At 36.1% G+C, this 26,644-nt stretch overlaps 1 protein-coding gene across 2 annotated transcripts in view; it reads left to right on the top strand.

Moving 5' to 3' along the window:
* The window catches only part of LOC145667983 (hydroxysteroid dehydrogenase-like protein 1), a 68,218-nt gene that overhangs the window by 27,755 nt on the left and 13,819 nt on the right, over nucleotides 1-26,644 (top strand). Inside the window, exons 1-2 of one of the 2 annotated variants that reach the window (XM_081735423.1) lie at nucleotides 12,911-13,351; nucleotides 16,814-16,936. In XM_081735423.1, coding sequence (XP_081591549.1) covers nucleotides 13,213-13,351; nucleotides 16,814-16,936 — 262 coding nt within the window. In that variant the 5' untranslated portion in view covers nucleotides 12,911-13,212. Of the gene's footprint in view, nucleotides 1-12,910; nucleotides 13,352-16,813; nucleotides 16,937-26,644 lie in introns of those variants that run through there. The other variant, XM_081735413.1, reaches the window with a different exon arrangement.

Here is a 26,644-nt window from a genome sequence, read left to right on the forward strand (position 1 = left end):
AAGATATCGAAACATGGGTCTCTGGCTGGATCGCTTCCAAGGATGAGGACTTCTTTCGCCACGGAATCCGTACATTGCCTGACAGATGGGCGAAAGTGGTGGCTAGCGATGGACAATATTTTTCTTAAGGTATTTATGTATTTTGTGTTTGTACTACAGCTTCAATGTGTGCGTACCAACCGCACGAATTAATTCCTAGACCAAATATTATTATTATTATTATTATTATTATTATTAATAATAATAATAATAATAATAATAATAATAATAATAATAATAATATTATTATTATTATTATAACACCGTGTATAACCATGGAAGTTAGGCGGGTTGTATCTGAGTACTAAAAACTAATTGACTGCAGATCTTGGTCGTCGAGAAGTCTTCAGGAGGCAAGGACTCATTTGCAAGGTTCTGGGTTTGAGTTTCGGAGGAGCAAGTATTCGGGCTCGAGCCAAAATTTGTTGAAAGTTATAGGCGCTGATTAGACATGTTAAAAACTGCTCGGCCCCGGTTTAGGGTTGCCACCGGCTCGGGCTGCTAGGCTTACAGCTCATCGTAGCCGAACGTAGAAGTAAGCCAAGCCAACAGCTCACCCAGCTGAGCCGGCTCGAGTGGATGGCTCACCAGAGTTGAACCGATCCGAGAATGTTGGCTCACCCCAACCGAGCCGGTTCGAGCCATCAGCTCAGTTGAGCTGAGTCGAACCGAGCCGATGGACTGGTTTCAACGGAGCAGGCTCGAGCCGATGGCTCACCTTTACCGAGTCAGTGGCTCATTCCATCCGAGCCGGCTCGAGCCATTTGCTCAATTGAGCCTAGTCGATGGCTCGTCCCAACCAGATTGGCTCGAGTTGTTCGCTCAGTTGAACCTAGTTTAGCCGTTTAACTTCACTACCCGGATTGGGCTTCTGCTTGGGCTCAAAAATTGGACCGTGCAGGTGTCAGCCTTGATAGTAAGAACTACAGTTTATACTCATATTGGTGCTCACGACAATTGAGGCTGTCTCGTTATAAAAATCTCTTGTCGTCTCGTTATCGATGAGATGCGAACAGTGTCCCTTCTCGTGAGTAACACTAAAAATATTCCACATTACTGCTTACATTTTCATGGCTTTACCTTTCCAGTCTGATCAGACCATGACTTCAAAACGAGTTAAAACAAGTTGAATGTTCGAGCCATTTATCAAACTCGACTCGACTCGAAACTTGACCTCAAAAACAGTGACTCGACTCGGAACTCGACTCGAGAAAATTACCCTTGACTCCACTCGAAATTCGAGTCGAGTCGAGTTTTAGCTTGACTCGTGCCCATCCCTACGAACCAGGGACTCCACGCACCAGAGGTGAGCGCTCAAGCACGAGCCACCGCGCCCCTCATGTGTATGCAGGAGAGAACGGGAGAACCTTGATGAAAGATAGGTTCTTATACAAAATGTGGTCCACCAGAAATTTACGTTCATCCATTCTTTGTTCAACATTGTTGTTATTATTATTATTATTATTATTATTATTATTATTATTATTATTATTATTATTATTATTATTATTATTATTAAGAAGAAGAAGAAGAAGAAGAAGAACAAGAACAAGAACAAGAACCAGAAGCTGGAAAACCGAACTCTTACCTCTGTTTTAAGGGTTGTCTGGCTCCATTCCAAACTATGTAAATTTGTATTGTAGTAGTCAACATTAGATGCATTGAGAGATTCGCCATTACCGTTATTTATACATTCTTATTTTACAATTCCGTCGATAATCATTAACGTTCATTTATCATACGTCTCAGTGGCGTCCGGTGCATTGTGGTTTCGGGTGTTGCAGTACGAACGATAAGAGACAGAAGATATAAACTTGATTCATTGACTAATCAGCATAACTTTAGACGCAAATACTATGTGACATGATAAATTAAATTAAATTATGTTTTTAAAAAATAAAATTATGTTTTTAAAAAATAAAAAATGCAGAACATTTTATCCGATTAATCACCTTAATTAATTAGTAATTACATTATCTTCTCTTTGATTGGAGCAAATCTGTCTAATACATACTGGTTGAACTCTGGTATTCTTATTGTCAGGTCTTTTTCGATGGCAAGCATAACCAATGCTGATAGCCTATCTTGGGACATTCAATTTCTTGAAAGTGTCAACTCTTTCTCATGTGGAAAAAAAAACTTTTCGGCTTTTGCTGACGCCATAGGTACAGTTAATATTAATTTAAGAAGCTTTGTAAATTCACTAAATATTTTTTCTAGATTTTTGCGAACGGTTCATTCTAGCAAACTCAGTCCCTGACAGTAATCCAAATTCCTCTTCAGCGTTGACTCAAGAGAGTTCGTAGCAGAGATTAGTGTTATAAAATAATGTACATTGAACACACTTTATCCACAGTTTATCCAGGAAAATTTAAAATAAATTGAGGAAATGTATCTGGTGCAAACAACACTACTGCCATAAGATATCCTATAAATTTAAACTGGATTTTTTTTTAACACTCTCCTGAATTGCCCTTTGTTTTGTCTAAGCCTTAATTGAAAATTTTTCCCCAGTTGAAAGTTGGTCAATGTTTTTTGTACGTTATTTACAGAAGTCATGGTATACAATTCATTCAGAATTTGTAGGTTATTTACAGAATTAAAGCATACACAAAATTTAAACCTAATAATTAAAAACCAAAACAGCTGATACAAAAGAGGTACTGGTATATGAATTCCGAATGTCACATATCCATACATCAACACACACACATGTGCATAAAAGAAAAACTACATTCCAAATCATCCGTCTTGGTTGTTACGCAATGCATGATGAACACAATATACTTCCACATGAGGCGAAACAACGCTTACCAATGTGATATGTTCTGGAAAGGAAACCTCGAAACCCGCCAGATGAAGGATCAGCATGTAACAGAAGCCAAAAATCAAAGAACATCAAAACAAACAGCACTGCCAGTTCTACACTCATGAATGTTAACTGGGAGGGGTCCGAAGTATTTGAGGGAGGTCCAATATGTCTACATAATATGGAACCTCTCTTATTCTGCACCCGAAAAGACGATAAATAATTCTTACTTACTGTCACCTATATTTTTAGAAAAAATTATAGAACGATTATTTCTATAAGAAAAGAAGGAGTACATGATGAGGCGTAAAATAAAATATTTAGTCTACATCAATCGTTTCTCTGTTAAGCAAGTATAGTTCGTCAAGAAAGTCTACAAATGTTAGTCAAGTTTCGAAATTTTGGGGAGGTCCGGACCCGGTGGACACCCCTCGTGCATACGCCCCTGAGCATTGCTAACTAGTCCCAAATTCAATGTGGCGTTCTCCATCATACAGTTTTATGTGGAAATTATCAAGAGTATAAAATATACTTATTTTATAAAAGAAATATGTTTATACTAAAATACTATCCACAGAGGAAGGGGGGGGAGCAATTCTACATACTGACTTATTAATATTTGATTCACAAATTACTGTAGAAGAAGTCTTCATTATCAATAAAGGCTAGGAATTAACTTGTAAATGCGGGTCTACTTTCATTTGTTTTCTCCTCTACTAGATATTTTCTTTCTTATTTTGTAATTCTGCAATCACTTTTTTTAATTGTCATTATGATTTGCTTCAGTATGGTCCTGTAATTTAAAAATATGAATGCATAAAAACAAATTCCATTTGTTAATTGCTAGTGAAAGAAAATTCAGAAATCTTATTTAGCGCAAAAATCCTTCTCGTTCACTGGAAACCGTGCTGTGTTACAGAAGCACTGCAACGACCAGTCCCTTTAACTTCTGAGATAGGGGAAAGGAGACTTAACATTTGCTCCAATTGCCGCGCTGAAGGAATCTGGTCGTTGTATGCTCGCTGCAACACAATATAAATTAGAGACTCTGTGACGGATTATTTTTCGCTTTTTAAAACGGATTAACGGAAGGGACAGTTACAGAAGTAAAAAATATCTTATTTAAAGTGTATATATGCGAGTATTAAAAAGTATTTTTTCTGTTCTTTACTACTATTGATAATAATACTTTTTCTTGAAATACTTTGGTCGTTGCGCAACGTTGCAACGCTAACATTAGCCGCCACTGATACGTCTCATAACCTTACACTGCATAATCTTCAGACCTCAAACAAAAGCTTTCATTTCATTTCATTTTTAGCAACGGATTTTTTTTTCTTTCTTAGACTTCCAAACTGTGCTCTGTGTAAGTATTGAAAGCATTAGAGACGGCTACGTCCGTCTGTCCATCTGTCAACAGCTATCAGTATAAACGTTAAAAGACAGCAATAAACAGTTTTCGATATTGATTCAGTGTCTTAAAAATAATTTGCAACTCCTCTCTTAACATTTCTAATCAAACCAAAACAGAATCAATCATTTCTGGTTCTTAAATTGAATACCATAAAACTAAAATGATAATATAATACGAAACACGTTTTTTTTTTTTTTTTTTAATTTAATCAAATTCCCAAGAATGGGTTTCAATTCCACAAAAACCGAAGATGGTGGAAACCTATCTTTTCCAGTTGTATCATTGATCTCGATAGAACGAATACGTTAAGAGGTAGCGATAAAAGTATTTTTGATTTGGATTCAAAATTCGAAAAATAGTTCAATCCCCATTCTTGCTTCTATATTCAAATCAGAAATTTCAGAAATATACAATTTATGGTTTCAACACTTCTTGCATTAGAGCAAAAAGGGTAATATGTATATCGGAAAGCGGTATTTTTACCAACTTCAATAATAGGAGATTCTCAGTTTGACCTTGGAGTATCTATGCATGCATGTGGGTATGTTTGCGATTATATCAAGAATGGTAGGTAATAATTCGAGTCAGTTTTCACTAGTCTGATAAGCTGTTCCCAAGGAAGGTTCTCTAGTACAAAAGTTTTAAAAAGGTGCTGATTAACTCATTATTTTTTTAAAATCGAATAATTGGTGTATCACCTAAGAAAAAAACTTATCCTTAGACATGGGGCAACCAGATAATCAATAAAGTGAAGTGGGTTGCATATAACCAAGGCTTTAGGCTATATTATTAAATCCAGTTTTCTCTAAATGATTTAGCACTATTTGGTGATGAATATTTAAGATATTGGCGACGTCATGACTGCTTATATACTAGCATGATTCAGATTTTCTTAGAATATTATTCACCTTATCTGTGATTGGTCTCCCACTACGAGAAGCATCTTGGACACTACAAGTGGTAAAATTACGCAAACTTTAAAAGAAAAATAACATACTTCAAAAACCTAACAAAAAGCACAATATATATATATATATATATATATATATATATATATATATATATATATATATATATATATATATATATATATATATATATATATATTTTGAAAGAAAATATAAACTGATTTTAAAAGAGCACTAAAAGCGGAGTATAATGAAAGCACCAAACTGTAGAAAAAGAGAAGGTCTAAAAAGCAGGAAATAATTTATTATTTGGATTTGGCATTTTGAAAATATATTCCGTGCCCACCATATCCCTTTAACAAAACCAGAGAAATTGTAGAAATCTACATTTATTTCCGGTTTATATATTTGATCTCTGCAGAGCAAAAATCAGCAAGAGATAGCTATAGTACGCTGCAAGTGAGCTGGTGTATGGCCTTCAGGACTCTTATTACGTAAAATTATCGAAGTTGCAACGACATTGACAGAGCAATGAAATGGAAGACTGCTTCGGCCGAAACTAATACAGAAACATTACGATCCAGATCTAAAACAATAAATAAGAGTTCTAGAATATACTTGTTTGAGACTATTAATGAAACAACCACGATTCTAGCTGTATTTGTTCGTAATGTATAGTCGTTTTATTTTTCTATGATTTCGTTGAGTTAGTTTTGATTTTAACGTTCCTTTCAGCAGAAAGGCTATATAAGACGAGACCTGTTTATTACCGTTGAATCCGAACCACTTGCGCTCCCGCCGGAAATCGAACCCGGGTCTCCCACGCCAAAATCGCCTACGCTAACTGCTTAGCCACGAAGCTCTCTATGATTTTGTATTGTGTTTATTGTTTCATTATGAACGTTTATCTCACCAATGAGAATTAGCATAAATACAGGGTGAGGCAGTCTGGATACATCCCTATAAAAGTCGAAGGGCGTGAGGAATCATAATGTCGTTTGGTATGGGGTGTCTATAGGTGGTGGCGCAACTTATATGTGCTATGACAACAGCGGTGGGCATCCTGAAATCTGTCATCTTGGATTTGGGTTCGTTTTTCAAATGGAAAGGGAGTCATGTCGTATATTATTTTTACTCCCCCTACCTTTTTCTGAGGGTATACCTGTGCAATCCGTTTTGCGATATCTTTATTTATGTAGGAGTAATAACCTGTTAAAATTTGAGACATTTGTCAGAGTCGGCATTACAGCATATGCGCAATATGACCCCTATTGCATTGGACACACAATCAGAGCTCTTTTTACTAGTTCTGCTGAACACGTCGCAGGATTTATGGGTCAACAGAGGCACACGCCTCCTCAATACGCCAGCAGAGAGGGGCTCCATTGTTGATTTTTACCTTATACACAAATGATTTCAAATGACCCACAGATAAAAGTCAAGAAGTGTGAGATCAGGGAACCGTGGTAGCCATTCCATAGGATCCCTTCTACCTATCCAGTGATCTGGAAACCGTTCATCCAGAAACTGCCTGATCTCAGTAGCATAGTGGCGAAGTGCACCATCCTGTTGGAAGAAAGTTTGGGAGGAATGTTTGTATTGCGATGTACACTTTTCCCAACCGATACCACAATTGCTGTTGTAGTCTCCTCGTCGGTGGCTGTTCTTGGACGTAAACTACATTTCTTGTCCGCCACCGAACCTGTTGCACGAAATTTGTCAAATAATTTGGAAACTGTCGTATGTTAAATGTAATTTCTCTCAGGATGCCGGGCATTGAAGTCAGCAGCAATCACTCTGGTACTTCGTCCACCAATCATTAACACAATTTCAGTGCGTTATTCCTGTGTAAGTGCCATTGTGGGTCACCTGCCACGATAAAGAATATTGGTCACCTTCTTGTAATTTTAAACATTAACAGGTCATAACTCCTACACAAATAAACGGATATCGCAAAACGGATTGTACAGGTGTATTCCTTAGAAAACGGCAGTGTAAAATGATATGCGACATGAAGCCCTTCCTGTTTGAAAAATGTAACCCAAATCCAAGATGGATTTCCAGATGGCGGATTTCCAGATGTCCGATACTGTCGCCCTAGCTCCTATAAGTTGCGCCTCACCTATAAACACCCCATAACAAACGACATTATGACTTCTCACACTGTTCGTCTTTTATAGAGATGTATTCAGACTTTTGCCTCCCCCTGTAGATTAATTTTATGAATCACTTCAAACTTTAAGCTTGTATCATGCACATGATTATATCAAGCGTACGATCAGATCTAAATTGTGATAATAAAGTATTCAGACAGTGGAATTTACAACTGTATGATATGGTTCAAACTATATAGTGCACGAGAGTGCGTCCTCCGGGTACTGTAACAATATGTAGAATTACTCAAGGACACTAACCGCAAACATTCTTTATTGAATTACATTATCAGAAGAATGTAATTTTTGCAATACAATTTTTATACTAATTTGATAAATCGGAATACAATGAAAGTGCAAGGTTGTAAGTGGGTAGATTGGAGGTGAAAGATAAATGATACCTATGATAACATCTCACTTTTATAATCCCATTATTTGCATATTTCAGGTGATAACTAATACTCCGTGTAAAAGCAAAATAATTACAATCACCTAAGCGGCTCATGAGATAATAAAACAAACCTTACAAAGTAAAAAGGTATTAAAATTTAATATACTAAATTATAGATTTTAAAATTACTTTCCAGCAAATCAATTAAAAAATCTACACCTAAATATATAATTTAAGGTTGGGAACTGCCTTCATTAAACAAAAGTAAAGAATTCTTTTGCACTTAAAATTTTATTTTCTGAAATGATTTTATCTAAGTTCAAGCTGTTCTCTATTTTAGAATCTTTTTTTTTTTTAATATCACCTCTAAAAGCTACTTATTCTTACCTCGAGAAGACAGCCACCTGAAACTAATACCAAACTTTCAGATCAAACTTTAGTAATTTCTATATTGCTCTAATTTACTGGTAAATATGAGGCCACTCCCTTTTTTCGTGCATTTCCAAGGTGTGTGGTGCACCTCTTAATTCTCAAAAATTAGCTCTAATTTTATGACTAGCCTGGTCTAACCTCGACTGTGATATAGCTTCTTCAAGCTAAAATCACCTTCATTAGGGATTCTAACAAAACTTCTCTTTAAGAAGCAAGCTTAGTTTTAAGGAAAGGAAAATACCTCAAAAGAGGTTTTGTAGTCCGATCACGAACTAAGTACTCCAAGATGAATGTCCTATCATGGGTAAGCCCAACTCAATTTAAAAGGACGCACTCAACTTTTCTCTAACAGGCAGGTCGATTTCGTACCAGCCTTCAATAAGGGACACGAACTCAGTATACAGAGTTCAAATTAAAATTTGCTAAGACTAGCTCAGTTAATGAATCAGGTTCCTCAAGAGCCTAACATAACTCTCTTTACTAAAAACATGAAAAACAATGTCCTTAAGGGAGTAGGGTCAATAAGTACTTAAAAGTAATTATTCTACTCTAAACATTACTTCAACAATCAGCTTATCACAGGGAAAATTCGTACCATAATCTTAACGCACATACTGCAATCTGAGAAGTAAGATAATTACAAAACTAGCCTTCCAGGGAATCTAACATTAGGTTAGCCTGCCAGCTAAAACCCAGAAATCGTAAACGTATACTTATTTGATCTATGCGTTCTAAAAATAGTTATAACTTTAACTCTAACGCAATATCTAAACAGCAGCTAAACGGTGTGTCTTAAAGAATAAACTGACTAAAGAATAATTCTTCCGCTTGTATAGTCTTAGTTCTGTTATGTGGAGTCAACCGGTACTCCCCAACAAAGAAGCTGGGAAACCTTATGGAAACTGCAAACAGACTGTTTCCTCTCTCTGTTCTGTATTCAGCTGACAGCAAAGCTAAAATTAATATTTCCAACTATCTAGAAATATAATTAAGTAAGGAAATAATTTTTCTCTCATAGTAGTTGGTGGCTAAACTATGTATTACGAGATTAAATGATATCCATATACTATACAAACAATAATAAGAGTAATACCAAATAAATATATAATATCTACTACCAATAATTTTATACAATTCTTGGCTTCTTTATTATAAACACATATAGTTCATATAAAACAGTTGAAAATTAAGAATATTGATTAGTATGTATATGGTAGGGTTTCAAGCGGACTATTTAACACAGAGGCCGCCACTCTGTCAGTATCTTAAGTCAGTTTTTTAGTTACAGTATTGATGAATACTCAACATCTGATACATGAACTCTTACTGTATAAGTTCAAACTCAGGCATAACGTTGCGGCAACAATCAAAAACATTTGTCTTACGAAAGGAAAAGGTGCAGTAAACCACAGCAGAGGAACTTGTTCATTCCAGAAATTTTGTCAAGTTGTAACAATGTCGGAGATCAGCCAAAGTGCATCTGTCCCAAGTGTGGCGAAGATGACATTAATTTCCGAATCGCCACTGAAATTCTCTTCCAGCAGTGTATGTTGTTATTTTCCCGAGGACAAGTGGTTTGTGGAGAACAACAAAAATTTGAAAAGAAACTAATAAAAGAATTTATTAAAAAGTGAGGTGATTAGAAAACAAGGACTTTATTAAAAAGAAAGAAAAATAACAAGAAAAGAAAAGAATGAAAATATGTTGGTTTATTGTATTGTATTCAGGGTTGGCAAGGTAATTTACTTGTTACGTATTTTACATAAATTACGCGTAATTTACTAGTAATATACGTCATGTAGAAAACCAGTTTTTTACGCAGACGTAGAAAACTATATTTCTTTCATTAAAACTAAGATAATTTTGAATAGTCGGTTATATTGTAAGCTTAGTTTTCTTATTTAAGCATTAAAACATTATTATCTTCTAAACATTATATTTAAAAGTAATGATTTCATGCCAAATCATAGTAATAAAAGATAATTTTGGATAGCCCCTCGCCGGCCCACTACTACTTTCCACCTATTAGCACACACACAAACACAACCACCCAACATATAAGCACAGACATTAAAAATATGTGTTGGTTCGGCTATGTTTGATTGTAAAGTACCAAGTACCAAGTAACCTTTTGATTGTAACAATTTATTGTTATACCTTTGCAGCTTTTAATATAAAACTCGAAACATTTCAGTATACTTTGAAACTTCTATTAGAAAAGAAAAAGAGATTGACTGTTAGGCTCATTTCACCTTCATATTACACACTAACATACACATAACTGATACGAAAAATACTGAACAGAATATTGAAATAATGAAATTTTAGAATAAACTGATTTGTTTTTCTTCCCCGTTCCAACGATACTATATATACCACTTCACTTAGGACTGGAACATATTGAATTTTCGATGTAAAAGTTATTAGATTCTTATTTTAAACACACACAACTGAAAAAATATAAAAGCACCCAACAGAACATTATACTACATTTTTCGGAATGTACTCATTTATTTTGCTCTTTTCTTACAAGTCCAACAACATCACTAAATATATTACTTCCCTTAGCACTTGACTATCATTTGAACTTTTAATGTAGAAATTTTTCATGCTGATAATAAATAGACAAAACTGAAGAAAATACTCAACAGAATATTAAACTACTTGTTTCTTCGTTGTTTTTGGAAAGAAACAATTTGTCTTTCTTCCTAGTTCAAATACTGAATATATTTCACTTGGTTCCGATAACACTGAGTATATCATTTCATTTAAAACTTAGCCATTATTTTAATTCTAAAAAAAATGTTACATGCCATTTCCATTATACCTTAGTACAATTCGAACACAATACTCTTAATCACACTAATATTCATAACTTGAGTGATCTTGTAATTTGAGGGTGTAGTATATTTGAAGTCGTTTCTTCGAACGTTCGAAGCTGAGCCGGTTCCTTGTGGCGTTATGGACAAAGGACCAATTTGAGAAAAGTCTTTCAATTTGCGCTGAAGATGCTGGGATGTTCAGTAACTTCATAGCAAATTCCGATAACTCCTTATGTTGCCGAGTAGCGAAATACCAGAATGTGCATGGTGTTGTAATTCCCTTCTTCATAAGTTCTTTAAATTTTCCACATTTTCCCCGATATTGCTGGTAGCTAGTTATTTCTGAAGGGCCAAGGTTTTCCAACAGAAACTCCTCTACTTGTTCGTGATGCTTTTCTCAGACATTGCAGAAAGTCGTCACAAATGGAGGCCACTTAGGCTTACCATTGTTGTTGATTTGCACAATAGTTTCTCAAACGGCTCCTCTGGCATAAAACTTTTCTCGATTACAGAGGGTTTAAAACATGAAACGTGATGAAATGGGTTTTGAACAGTCACGCGTGCAAACCCATATTATACAATGCTACTTTACAAAGCCAATACAAAATTCCCAGTTTATGCTTACGGATTAGGTTTTGCAAAATCCAGGTAGATTCCATACAATTTTAGGAAGATTTTTTAAAACTCAGTGCGTAGAACGTTTTCTTTTAATTTGTAGACCTGTTTCTAATTGTTTGTGTACTTTACGTATTTTACGCGTCACGTAGAAAACATTTTTTACGCCTAATTACCCAACCCTGATTGTATTGGATACCTGTATTTAAAAATGTTTTGTTTTGTTCTTTTTTCCTCTTGTTGTGTTCTAAAATCAACGAGCGAAAAATTCAAGGTCTTCTGCTCTGAGTGCGCAGCCATGAGCCGCGTGACGTATCACGCAGTGCCTGTTGTTTTCGTGGCCGGCGGTTAGCGGTTGCTTCCTCGAGTTGAAGCATTGGATTGATACAGTAAAGATCGAATTGAAGAAATGGGAAATGGAGTACTGAAATTTCGTTGTAAACGGCTGGTTTAAGCGTATTATTTTCACTTGTTCATTCTTCCATCAAGTCTGAAGTAATTCAAGACGATTATAGGAGTTAGTTTGAAAATGAAATTAAATCTTTGAGTTTTACGTCCCACGGTTATGCCGGTTAGGCTAAAGGAGACGGTGATGATGAGAGATGAGTGAAATGGTAGAATGAAGAAAGTGGGAGGAAACGGGAGAACCCCGAGAAAACCCACGAGCACGGTGTTTGTCCACCACAAAATTCACTTGGCGGGGGCTGGGATCGAACCCGGAACCCCAAGTACCAGAGGTGAACGCTCTACCACTGAGCCACCGCGCTGAGGAGTTAGTTTGAAATTACTCTGCCTTTTGAAAGATTTTTCCTAGGAATGTCCATTTTTGGTTGAAACTTGAGTTGATGCCGTTTAAGCAGAGGTTGGATGAGTGGAACAGGTATTGCTGTTAATTTAGCCCAGCTGTGAATTTCTTTGGTGAGTACCTAATTTTTGTTTGTGGGTTCTTTTGGGTTTCATTTCAAATTCAATTTGTTAGCAAATTTGTCCATAGGATTTGACGTAGGTTGTCGAGAATTTTTAGATGGTTCTATTAATCATCTTTTGGAATTTTACTGGATAATTCCCTCTTTGCTATTAATCTATATAATTTGTCAAGCCTCAATCTTCAATATTGAAGCCATTTTTTGTAGGGCCATTAGTTTCTGTGGGTAATGGATCCTTTCGATAATTTAATTATTAGAATGATGGAATTTTGTTCGGGAGGATTGTTAATTGTGTAATTCTACGGGGTAATTGATCGGAAAGAATATTGATTGCATACTGAGAGCAGAAAGAATTAAAGTAAACTAGGTCTTAAGTAAAATCTTGAGGTTATAGTTAAGGAGCCGTACTTCCCATTTAGGGAAGGACGAGAAACGCCATACTTTCAGGAATTATTCATTGAATATCTACCTACTTAAAAAGTTGGTAATATACCCAATTTTAATTAGTTAATGAGTGATTTGAAATTAAAGAAGACGTGTGTGTATTCCGCTCTCGTTGTGTTGTCAACGTTCTGTATTTACATAGGCGTTTTGCGCTTTTCAAATGTTCGATGCCACGTCATGAATGGAACTGTGCGTGTGCGCATTGATGTAGGTGGCGACAGCTGTAGTCTGTAAGAAGAAGAGCAAGAAGACAAAGGAAATGGCGGGTGGTATCCTAATGTGCATGCCGGCGTGCTCTGAATGCTCCTTCTCAGAGTATGCCATAGTGGAAATTACTGTAAAACAAAGGATAGATGAGAGTATAAAACTTTTGCAGCAGCATGGCGTACTTCCTTTAGGTAAGTTATGTTCCAAATGTTGTAGGGATGCGGCTTTTTGTAAGGAAAGGAATGTGTTTCGTTGTCAGAAAACACGTTTCATTGGAAATTCGAAGAGGAAGACGAAGTGCTCCTTTTCCTCTTCACTTTTCAAGGGAACGTTTTTTTCTTGGGCTAAACTCGATTTTTTAACGGTGACGCGCCTTATGGGTTACTGGTGTTTGAATAGTCGTCCAAACATCAGTAATGCTACTATGAATCTGAATATTTCCAAACCCACATGTGTCGATTGGTTTAGCTTTTGTCGTGAGGTTTGTGTTTGCTGGGCTATGGATTCCTCTACTAAACTTGGGGGTCCAGGGATAACAGTTCAGATAGATGAGTCCAAGTTCGGGAAACGCAAAAATCACTGCGGTCGTGTGATCGATGGCACATGGGTTTTTGGAGGTTATGAGGTTGGTTCTGGCAATGTATTCATGTGTGTCGTCAAGAACCGAAGTGCTGAAGAGCTGTTAAGCGTTCTTCAACAGTGGGTGAAACCTGGTACAACCATTCATAGCGACTGCTGGAAGTCATACGATAGGTTGACTGAGGTTGGATTTCAGCACTTCAGCGTGAATCATAGCTTGAATTTCGTAGATCCTGAAACTGGCGCTCATACGCAAAATATCGAGCGGTTGTGGCGAGACGCGAAGGACAGCATTCCGCGATATGGAAACAAAAGACACCATTTCGTGGGACATCTGGCCTCCTTTCTTTTCAAAAAAAAGTATCCCCCCACAACGCGGTTTCACAACTTCCTGTTGGAAGTGGGTAGATTATATCCTCCAATCATTTGAGGTATGTGAAAATGAATGCTTCCTGGGCGTTATTCTCCTTTTCGTTGCATTTCTAAATGTGGCCCTTGTACTTAATATATACGTTTGTCTAGTGCCCTTGTACTTAATAATATATGTTTGTGTAGTGCCCTTGTACTTAGGCAATTGAACGCATATTTCGTGCACGTGGATACTTCTTACTGTTGCACTAGCTACAAAATTGATTCTATTTGATGTACAAGTGGTAATTCAACACATAAGAAACCTAGATCACGTTGCATTCTCACTCCATATTGGAGTGTGAATGCAACATGATCTGGGTTTCTTATGTGTTGAATTACCACTTGTACATCAAATAGAATCAATTCTGTAGCTAGTGCAACAGTAAGAAGTATCCTCGTGCACCGGAGATGAGAAGTAGCTGTTCTTAACAATTACCATCTTGATTTGCTTTGATAAAGACGATTTGGTGAATGATAAACTAAATGAAACTTTGAAGTAAGCTGAATGTTGGATTTATTTAACCTTGGTTATTAGAACTTTTCTAGTAATTTTACCATTCGTGTTTGCATTAATTATTGTTGTTAACGTTATATTATCAGTATTGTATTTGAGAAATTTTTTATTACTATACATTTGTTAAATAAATTGTTTCCTAATGGAAATAATTAGCCTTTCTAATTTCGATATATTGAAAGTCGTTTTCTGGAATTTAGAATTATTGGATTAGAATAAGACTATTTACTCAGTTTAATTATATGATCTTTAAGGCATCTTTACTAATTGCGCCCTGCAATACCGGATCTTCAACGACGGGATTTTTTTTTTTTTTTTTTTGTATTTTTGGAAGCTAAATTTCGACTGTTTGACTAACGGCTGTAAGGAGCGCTACACAAGGTAACAAATCTTGATCATACGACACACCATTGAGGAAAATGCATCTATCAGCACATGACAATATATTGTCAATCAAAATTGGAATGTCTCAAACCAATATAGTACTTTACTTTCGCGAGCTCATAAAAAGCATCAGAAGCTGCTGTATTAAGCCTCATAAGCTGACTTCTCAAGCACAGAGGAAAGTGGATGTTTGCTTGTAACTACTGCAAAATCCACATGATGTGTGTTTACTGAAATGCATTGTCACGTACGACGAGAAGTGGATGCTTTTTCGAAACCCGAATGTGCAAAAAACAATGATTGCAACATATTTCAGAATCGGTCGCCAAACGGATCAATTTCGAGCTTGAAATCATGCCCTGTGTGGCAAAACTACGAGGAATAAGTCACATTAAATTCGTTCCTAAAAGTCGTATCATCAATATCTACATTTCTTCCGAACATTTGGAGTGGATTAATGCCACACTACGCTAAACGTGCGCCCGGCTACAACAGGATAACGCAGAACCACTGTCGATTCGAAAGACGCAATAAAAATGCAAGAACTTGATGAGGTCGAACTGTTGCCACATCCAGTATATAGTCATGGCATTGTCATCTGTATCGGTCTATGGCATACTTGCTAAAATCCCGATGGTTCACCAAACAGTAGCAGATGGAAGCAGCAGGGACTAACTTTTTTATTTGTAAGGACAATCCATATGGAATCGAGGAACTGACATGATGGTGTCTCAAGCGGATCAAACACGAAAATCTTGCTTTGAATGTTACGCTCTTTTCATTGTATTGTAATAAATGCAGGTATGTTGTGTACCAGAATATTGCAAGACTTTACGACTCTTCCATGAACTTTTAATTATATTCGAAATTGGGGTCAAAAGCAAAATAACTTCAAAATTAGAATACAAATAAATATAATAATTCCAAATTTGAGGTCGTTCGCACGTTTGGCATGGGAGAGCCGAGTTCGATTCCCAGCGGGAGCTAATGTGATTAGGACTCCACGTTAATCAGTAGGTCCACGTCTCATATAACCTCAGTGCTGAACGGGACGTTAAGCTCAAGATGAACTCAACTCAACTTCCAAACTTGAGGTTACTTTCCCAAGACCCTATGGCATTTTTATCATTGGGATGGACCATAGTTAAAATTACCCACTTTGAGGTAACTTGTCTAGTAGTTTTATTCACGGATATGTTAAGAAATAGGTTTATTGGATTCGATGCCCTCAAATTAATTATGTAAAACCTTAGGTAAAAATTCATTAAAGCGTACGAAGTTTTATTGTTGACGTGAGTGGTAGCTCAAATGTCCCACTTTCAGGTAATTAGTCTCATACACCTCATTTACATGTATGTTTTAAAATAGCTTCATTGAATTCAATGGCCTCATATTAGTACAGGATATTCGAACAAAAATTTATCCATGCATCGGAAATTTTACTATTAGCAAAATTAATAGTTCTTATACCATGAATTCCTGCCCATTAGTTTCGAAGAAACTTAAAAGAAAAAAAAACATGAACTTAGGGTAAATAGTGGGCAGTGAAAAGTCTAGTGCTGACTTTAAGTAGTACATTCTAGTTTAGAACAATAAAAAGTAGATTTGATTAAATGTAATCAAATTCAATAACTTTAGGATATGCTCCATATATTGACAGTAACAAGTACATTATTAGAGAGTATATATTAATAGAGAGCATCCAATATGTATAATGTATAACGTGTATAGTTAAATTATAAGATTTGTTTTATTTTCGTTTCAGTTGTCACTGGCTCAACAGATGGCCTTGGTAAAGCTTATTCTTTTGAATTAGCAAAAAAGGGATTTAATATCGTACTGATTAGCCGAAATCCAGAAAAGCTGAGTAACACAGCCAAAGAAATTGGTAAATAAATATTTTTTTAAAAAAATATTAATTATAAGGTTTATGGTATTTTTCGATTGACACTTTTATTGTTTCATTTAGAATCTATTAAGTTCCAAGAACTTACTGATTAGCATGTATTATATCTCCAGATTATTATTTGAAAATCTACTTATTCGGGAACTCATTCCAACTATTTTCTTCTCATTGCTTGAATGTTCTATGCCCGTAGCTAGACGTGACCAGGTTTCTCAGTCCCATTGAGACGATCTTCAGTTCGAGTGAAATGGGTAGTTGTTTGTTTATACAAATACTACTGTATATGGTGTTGAAGGATGAGTCAAGAATTCTTTTATTTTATTTTGTTATAACAAAAATAAATAAATAAATAAATAAAAATAAAAAACGTTCCACTGTAGTTATGTGACAAAATAAAGAATGCAAATAAAACTTAAATAATTCCAGACCATGGGTTCTCCGATGGAAGACGATACATACTGTATATGTTTTAATGGTCGCTCTGGTACCATGCAGATTTCTGACTTTACTGACTTGAGAACGATTTCTCTGCATCGGCAACTGTGGTAATCTGAATACTAAGGTATTTTATTTTTTTCTTTTTCATAGATCAATATACTCCTATAGACAGGCCTGTTTCTACTTAGCTTATCTGAGAAATTAGTATTTCATAATAATAACATTTATGTGGTAAGAAAATATGGATGTTAAGCCAGTTTGAGCTATTACACCCTTCCCCTTCAACAATGAGCCCAAGATACGACCATTAAAATTCAGTTCTCCTTGAATTCCTATGGAAGTAATTCAGATATCATCCTTGCTTGATAGGCTACCTGCACTGCTGTTGTGATTAGCGGGTTAGTATACTGATAATCTTTAGGATACACAAATCTAATCTGTCAAGGGAATACAACGCTGTAAGGAAACTGAGCAATTTTCTACTAGACAAATCTAAAACTTTTAACCTTCATCCGCTCGCACCCGCGGCAAATTGGCCGTCATTTTTAATTTTTGAATAAACTTTTTCCCAGAGCCCTAACATTATGATGGACGGTGTGTATTCTCTATTCACCCTCCAACCCTATACATTCTGTGCGGCTGCAATCTAACAAGTGCCTACTTCCGGCTCAGTACAGTTCCAAAGTTGGTGGAGGAGGATGGACGGCCAATTTGAAAACGTGAATTTTTTGTTGCGCAACTACGTAAAAAAATAAAATTTTCATCATTTTCCATTCGCTGTTTCATTTTCAACTGCCCTTACATAAAAAAAAATACAAGACAGTATATGTACGAGTTAGCATTACAGCTAATTTATCAAAACCTAAAAGCTCGTTCTAAAATCTCAACTTTGCCAAAAGACTTACTGGTGTTCTGGCACAATACAGAGAGCAAACTACCGATGATGAACCAGTCCAATCAATCCAAGGAAGCGGGTTAAGAATAAACAACAGAATTCGCCTTGATTGTAAAGATTCTGGAAAAAAAAACGTGTGCAAAAAGCACTCAACCATTACTATTACTTGCAATATGTGCTAGCAATCTCACAAAGAGGACAGTGACATGGATGTTGATTATGCTCAAGTCTGTTCTTTCGCGTTTTGTTCACAGTATATTCATTCATATTTTGCAGTGTTGTTTATTAATGTAAACTTATTCCTGGTCAACAATGATTTGTTTTAATTTACTAAATCTAATTACTCCAAAACATACACTGTGCATCCACTGGCGGATCCAGGGAGAGGAGGGGGCTACCGCCCCCCTCAAAGGTCTGGTTTTTACTTCCAGCATTTATCGTTGGAAAATACAAATATGGTCTTTTCCCGACCAATTTAATCTTTGTGACAATCCTAGCAGAGTCTAATCAAAATGTGTGGTACTTAATAGTACTTAATACAGACATATTTGAAGTTTGAATACTTCTGTCCCTAGTTTCTTAAGGCGGTCACCATAAGGCCTAAAGGAGCGAGAATATGATTCATTCGTTGAACCAACATCTATAGAAAGGAGGGTAAGATGCCTCACTCTTTGCACTAAAAAGATATATTTTAAAATTGTGTCCTAGAAAAAGGATATGGAAATGGAATTCGTATCTCGAAACTTCAAGTACCTTCACCTTGAATAAAGAGAAATATAGAATCTTCAGCGCTCCTTACCGAAAAACTCTCTGAATCAGAGATTAGACTTTTCGGTTGGTTGATTGATTGATATGTATTTACTCGTTTGTCAAAAGCGATGCTTTATAGAACGAGAACTAGTGATTAAAGTTGGATTTGAACCACTGTAGTGCGTTAGATGCTCACTCACCGGGAATCAAACCACAGAACCTCGTGCATGAAAGATACGTTCGCTAGCTACTAGATCAAAGAAGAGAACCTGACTTTTGGGGTTCAAGCACGGAAACATTAGGTAGGGACCAGGGATTTATTGTGACTTTTAATGGCATTTCATCTTTTCTTGGGAAATAAAGACGAAGTTCTGTATGAGTAACTGATCGCACGGGCCAAACCGCTTAAGCTAGAAACTTGGAATTCGGACTGTAGATAAGATTTCTAGTGTAGGGTATCAATAAGGAAGGATTTCTTGGAAATTCGAAGGGAAGGGGTGGCCATCTCTTCGAATCCCTTAAGGATGAAGATTTGAAATTTGGTATTTGGATTTCTCATTTTAAATAATTTGACACGCGTTTGAACGTTTTTTTGATACTTTAGTACAATGGGGAAAAAGGGAGGGGAAGAAAAGGGGCGGGGATTGCAATTATTAAAATAAGATATCAATATCTAAGAATCTTCGAAGGTTAGAAACATGAAATTTGGTGTATGGAATTCTCACTCAAAATAATTCAATATGTATTTCAGCGTTTTGATATTTTACCTAGAAGGAAAGAAAAGGGACGGTTATTATTATTATTATTATTATTATTATTATTATTATTATTATTATAAGTTGCTCATATCTCGGGATCCTTTACGGTTAGAGACATGAAAGTTGGTAGTTTAATTTTTCATTTAAAATAATTAAACATATCTTTGAGCGTTTTTTGCCACTTAACATAGAAGGGAAGCAAAAGATGTGGGGGTGGTTTACTAAAATGCCTTACAAGGTGTTTGAATTTCGTGACAGAGTTTTAGCTCAATCCAATGCTATATGAAAGAGATACATAGAAGGAAGAACGCGAAAATCGTGCCACGGTAAAACGTAGGAGCATTTGCTACACGGTGTGAGGCAGTATGCAGAGCAAATTGGGGGTCTGGGGGCGAAGCCCTACCTAGGCGAAGGCTAGTATAATTACAGCCAATTTCCAACCCCGTATTCCTAGTCTGGTCTAATGCTTTTCTTTCTTTCATACTAAATTATACCACTGCAAAAGAGGTATATTCGTACAAAATACCCTATACAAAGCATCAGCCGAAAGACCATTTCAACACTAAAAAGGCTGAATACATAGCTACGGTTCCGGATGGATGCAGATCGACTTAGCGACCTGGCACTACTATATGCGCACCAAGATAAACGTAGATTACGATCGTGTCATTGACAGATTTGCCAGGAACAAGACAGAGCGTAGATTTGAGTTTGTGCTGTAACTTTCACAGAGATGGACTGCAAGGTGACTAAGGCTGTTGTGTGGTTTCCGCCCGACGTGGTCTTTGCTCGTAATTACACTGAGAAAAAAAGGACTAGGATTTCCGTGTGGATACATCGTATTTACGCGGGTGCGCTCCTTAAGTAATGTAATTTCATGCAGTGGCGGCTCGTGAGTATATGATATGGTAGTGCCAAAACCTACACAGTAAATAAGCGCATATCCGTAAAAAAAAAAAAAAAAAAAAAAAAAAAAAAAAAAAAAAAAAATGTAAAGGCACAAATATCATTATTTTATTAGTCACACACACACACACACACACACACACACACACATATATATATATATATATATATATATATATATATATATATATATATATATATATATATATATATATATATATATATATATATATACAGAGAGAGAGAGTTATTTAGAATGAAGTTGTTTGTGTCTACAGTTAACTTATTATAAACATAAAGCAGATTTTGTTCACCTTGCGATCCTTCTTCCCCAAACAACACACGAAAAACAAAATAAAGGATTGGCTACATTACAACTAGAAATTCGAACTGTTTTCCAAATATATGTGCATGTTAAATTGATGCTATCTTTCCTTATTACGGATCGCTTGCTTAACACACAATTTTAAATTAAGCATTTGCTTTCCTAAATTTCCTGCTTCGAGTTAGTTTGTCGTCATATGATAGGGATGAAAACGGATATTTCACTAAATTACTTGCCGCATTCATCGTAATGTATTGTTCTAGTTTCACGGAAAGTATTTTCTAATATAGAGAAAGAAGAAAACAGTACTACACTTCAGTGGCGGATCCAAGGGGTATGATCGGGGCGATTGCCCCCCCCCCAGAAGAATAAACTTTCTTATTTTATACATATAAATAAAACCCATCCAAGGGTTCAAGCTGTTAAAAGTAGCTCTAAGTAGCAGTATGACAACCCACCGACCCCTCGAAAAGTCGGTTCTGGATCCGCCCCTGCTACACTTAAATACTCAGCATCAAAACTTCGCAAAAATGTATAATTGACAAGTTACATACACACACCACATTCAACGCCACAAACACTCAGGCGCACAATGTGTTTATGTTTCAATCAGGGGGGGATCATACCTGGGTTGACAACACAATAACGAAATAAACTCAAAATCGATTTTTGGGAGGGTCAAATCTAGATGGTACATATTGATATGTAATAAGTAACTAGTTTGGAAACACTGCAATAGGAACAAGTGAATCAGGAGTCACGTGTTAGAATTCCAGGCGACTTAGCTCCAAACCAAAGCCCCCTTTCCTATTCTAAGGCCATCATAACCTGAGCTCGGAGCATCAAAACATAAGACGAAACAAATCTCCCGCTTGGAGCCACTTTCGATCGTGGCACAAAACGCTAGTTATTACTCCGTACTTTCCTCCTGCTCTCCAACTAACGAGCATGCGCACAAACCATTTTTAGAACAGTCGGGAGAGCACGGGAGAACTTGGCACGAACAGAGTAGAGATAGGCCTATGTACTGCTAGCGTGCGAGTAATTCTGAGCGCATTCAATCACTGAGCGCGACTCAAACCAGTTTCTCGTGAGCAATGATGACGTTGCAAGTAAAGTATTGTGCATAAAATTAAAAAGTTTGTTATCTAGTAAGATGCAAATATTATTTATATTATTTGTGGTAGTGCCACGGCACATTGGCTCCCCTTCAGCGGCCGCCGCTGATTTCATGTATAAAAATACAGCAGGGGGGAACACCATGTCAAGTCTGGAGTTCGGCATCGAACTAGGCTCGCTGTGACTGGATAATTTTATTCACATGATTCACTTCGTGTTAAAAACTATTACTCTCGTAAGGTAGGGAGTCACAGATTTAGAAAGAACCAAGAAGGGACACTCGTAGGAAGGTAGTAACAACATTATATACCTAAGTTACCACCGTCGGAATGGGTATGGCGTTAATTCTAGATTTGAAATGGTGGTCCCACAATACAAAATTTTCGCTGGACGGTGGTGTAGATCGTACTACTGATGAAACAACATTACTTAATGTGGTGACGCGCGTAACCTGGTAAAAACAGCATTTACATGCCGACTGGATTATGCATTTCTCTCCGTGTATTTTCAACTCGTGGGTACTCCACAAAAGTCATGAGCCTGAGTATAAGTTGAACTTCTTGGATGTATCTGAATCGCAAACAAAATCAAGAAAGATGAACGAACTCGAAAAAGTTTCTGAAATGGCTTTTTTTTTTTAATCTTTAACTGAAACAAAACTGCACAACCACAATCGTGAAAGATGTGTACCGGTATATAGGCTATATTATATTTTTAATAAACAATTATATATTATACATATGATATTTGTCCCACGTTTGTGCCAGAAGGGCTAAAGAAGACGTGGACCTACTGATTATAGTGGAATCCGAACCACTTTTTCGTTCAATTGTACCCCCACCGGGAACCGAATCCGGGATCACGCACACCAAAGGCAAGCGTGTTAGCCATTAGACCACGTACTTTATTCTCTATTGGTAATTTCGTTTAAAGGCGATAATTTTTTCAAAATTAAATTTTAATTTGCATTTTTTAAAGAAAAATATATATCTGATATTGTCAAATAATATCGCCAGTCGGTATGTTTTAGGAAATATAGTTTGTGTGCTGTAATGAAAGGAAATATCACTTTGGTTTTACATTTCTGATCTTCTTTCGTTCATTTTGTTGTAGACTTTGCTAATCTTTCAGAGTTTTCTTTACTAGTTATACATTATAATAGCATATATTGTAATTCTATATAATTTTAATTCATATAAAATTTATACACAATTCGTGCTAGATGCGACAAAATTTCTGTTCAGTTTGTGTAAGAGAAAGTTTAGTATTGATATTTTTGTTATTACATTATTTGCAATATTTTATTAAATAAATTGTGCATTTACCTTCGTAGTGATTTATATGGTTAAGGACTACTGCAATATATTATATTTATATGTAGGATTTATCTTCACAATTCATTTCTTTGTATGTTAATGCTGTAGGTTAACTTCAAATCGTCCATCTGGGTTCCTGTTAGAAGTACAGTACAATGCTTAAATGCAGCGATGATTAGTATTATGTATTAGTAAGTGTATCCATTTCATTCTCCTGTACTTGATCTGTGCCCTTGAATGCGCAGGCCATAGTTCTTTTAAAGCAAAAACCATAACATCCTTATTTCGTGGGAAAGCCACGAAATTCAAGTTCGGGCAATCACTACCACGGGGAATAATCACGGAGCCACTAAACATCTTTGAAGTTCAGTTTGAATATTATATTTTTCTCTTTTCAATTTTCAATTTGCTGAATTATATCTGATATAAACAGAAATGAAAGCAATACGTAAAGATTGCTCCCCTATATTTTGGCCTATTTGGAACACTGTGCCATATACTATTAAACATCACTTTATAATTAATTATTGTATTTTTTTTAAGCTACCAATTATTGACATTTTCTATTATTATGACATTTGTTGACATTTTCTATTATTCTTTATGCATGTATACATTTGATATTGATTTTTGCGTACACCGAATCTGTCGTTTTGTTTTTCAACTGCTGTTGCGAAATTGTTATTCAAAATATAAATGATTAGAGCAAATTGTACACGTTTTCGCTAAAATAAATACCATCGTCAATACAATATTTTCTTTTTTGCAAGTACTGTGCAAGACAGCGCATTTGAGATATTGCGGTGACTAGTGAATCATGACACCGCCATGTCTCCGAAATGAAAGTTCGTATTTAATTAAAGTCTTCAGAAAGAATATATTTTCATTAATAATAATAATAATAATAATAATTGGGTCTCAAAATGGAATCTTGGAATCAGGTTTAGCTACCTCCCCCCCTCTAGTCCCGCATTCATATGCGTCCGATTTTTGCAAAGTAAAATTCTGGTCACCTTGAGGCTACGCTCCTCTTCCAGGAAGCAAACCACCCCTCCCAAACGATCCTTCTGGATCCGCTAGTGTTTGCATCATGCACAATGTTGAAAAACGTGATTAATTGATGACGGCCAAATTGCCGTCGCCGCGAGGGGAAATGTGAATTGGCAGTACGTGAGCGGACGATGGTTAAATATTTTCTACTTCAGGTATTCATTCAGCTTAAAGTTTACTTCATTTAATTTGAAATTAAATACTCTGTCTAAACTTAGGCTTCATAAAATTTATCTTGTTAAGACATGGATGCAAATAACCACTTGCCCATTCGCCCTGGGCGAGTGGTTCGTCGCTGCGGGCGAGTATTTAATATCATATCGAAGTGAAGTAAATGATTTCTATTGTGAGATGTGGGCTAGTAGCTTATTCCTTGGGCGAGTAAAATTTTGTTGTTTATTTGCATCCTTGTGTTAAACACTTTTGTTTATACCAAACCAAACTCCTTTAGTTGACTGGCACTGTGACATTGCTACGTGTTGAAAATTAATTAGTACTTGGGTCTGAGTGAAACATGTATTCTAAAGGAAGAAAAGGGTGTTTTAAATTTTACACAGAGAATAACGACTACATCGTTTGAAATGAAGAGGATTACACGTTCTCAGGCCTAACACTTGAATCGAGCTGGGTTTTCATGATATAATATTGATTTAAATACTATCATAAGATGTTTTACGTATATCTTTGAAATATTTTGCACAAGCCTTTTATGATTTCCACTTTTTGAGGCAAATTTTAGGCTTTCACTCAAACACCTACTGCTTCCTTACTATTTATCATAGGATCATGATTTATACCCCCCTCTTTTTTTAAAAGAAAAAGAATAGAGCATCCTTTCCAAGGGTATGACTCGCTTGTCCGTATTATTCGATTTTTTTTTTTTTTTTTTTTTTTTTAATTTTTGCGTCTCTTTGGCCCGGGCCTGGGGTCACGTAGTGATCTGAAAATCTCTTTAAAAATACGTAGTTATGTACACAATACGTGTGCAAAATTTCAATCTTGTATCTTGAAAACAGGGCGGAAAAATTTTCGAAAGTCTGAAGGTGGTTTCTATATAGGAATATGCGAAGTAATTGACAGAAATGCACACGACCACGACGAATGTACGTTAACAAATCCAGACTTTTCACACAATCTCTTCGACGAAGCAACGTCTTGCAACAGACAACGGTGAATGAGACGAAGATTGGAGTGGCGTATTCATGTTATCAGTGGAAGCACACTAGAACTGGCAGAACAGGTAGGCACACTTCCACCTGTGCGACATAACTTGCGTTGAACTGGGCAGTCAAATGGAACTTGCTTCTTTGTGGTATTATTACGTGCCAGCCCTTTGTTTTGGTCAAGTGGGCAACTTCACTAGTACGCTTCATTTCTTCATTACGAATCAGAAATTCAGGGTTTCGATATTGTTATGGTCGCCATGTTGAAAGTGGTTAGTGGATTCCAAAATTGTGCTTGAATTCTTTTAACATTTGCATAGACCTTTGCAACGAGGTATTACTCGGACCCCGTTTCCATTTGAAATTTTCGAGTTCTGGCCTTACTTTGGACCCCCTTTTCGGGTCACGCAGTTTCTTCTCTTTTAGACTGAATCACCATGTGGCATATCATTGGAAAGCGTGTGTCTTGCTCTTCCCGAAACTGTGATGGTGCTTACATTATCTTAATTAGTAAACTCCGTATATTCTATTTCGCCCACCCTCATTAAAAAAAAAAAAAAGAAAAAAAAGAAAAATGGTACACGGAAAACGGTAGGTAGTACGGACAAATGTTTCGTAGGGCAATCTTATTTGTTTTACCCACCTTTTCGAATGTGCATTCGAAACATCGTTCCCATTTAAAAATCGCGAGAACGGGGCATGTGTCCCCCATTACACCATTGAGGGTGGTTTTCGGGATTTTGTAAATAATTTCTACGGATTCTTTGGACCCACATTTGTGATGCAATTTTTTATTTCAACTTGATAGCATGTACCTTTCTCGAGAAAAGGTAGTGTCTGGGTCGCTCTGGAATACCCTATATATATATATATATATATATATATATATATATATATATATATATATATATATATATATATATATATATATATATTCCAAAAAGTTACTACGTCATTGATATTTGGCCTA

The sequence above is a fragment of the Thermobia domestica genome, chromosome 1 (assembly GCF_964235325.1).
Source record: "Thermobia domestica chromosome 1, izTheDome1.hap1.1, whole genome shotgun sequence".
NCBI classification, from domain to species: domain Eukaryota; kingdom Metazoa; phylum Arthropoda; class Insecta; order Zygentoma; family Lepismatidae; genus Thermobia; species Thermobia domestica.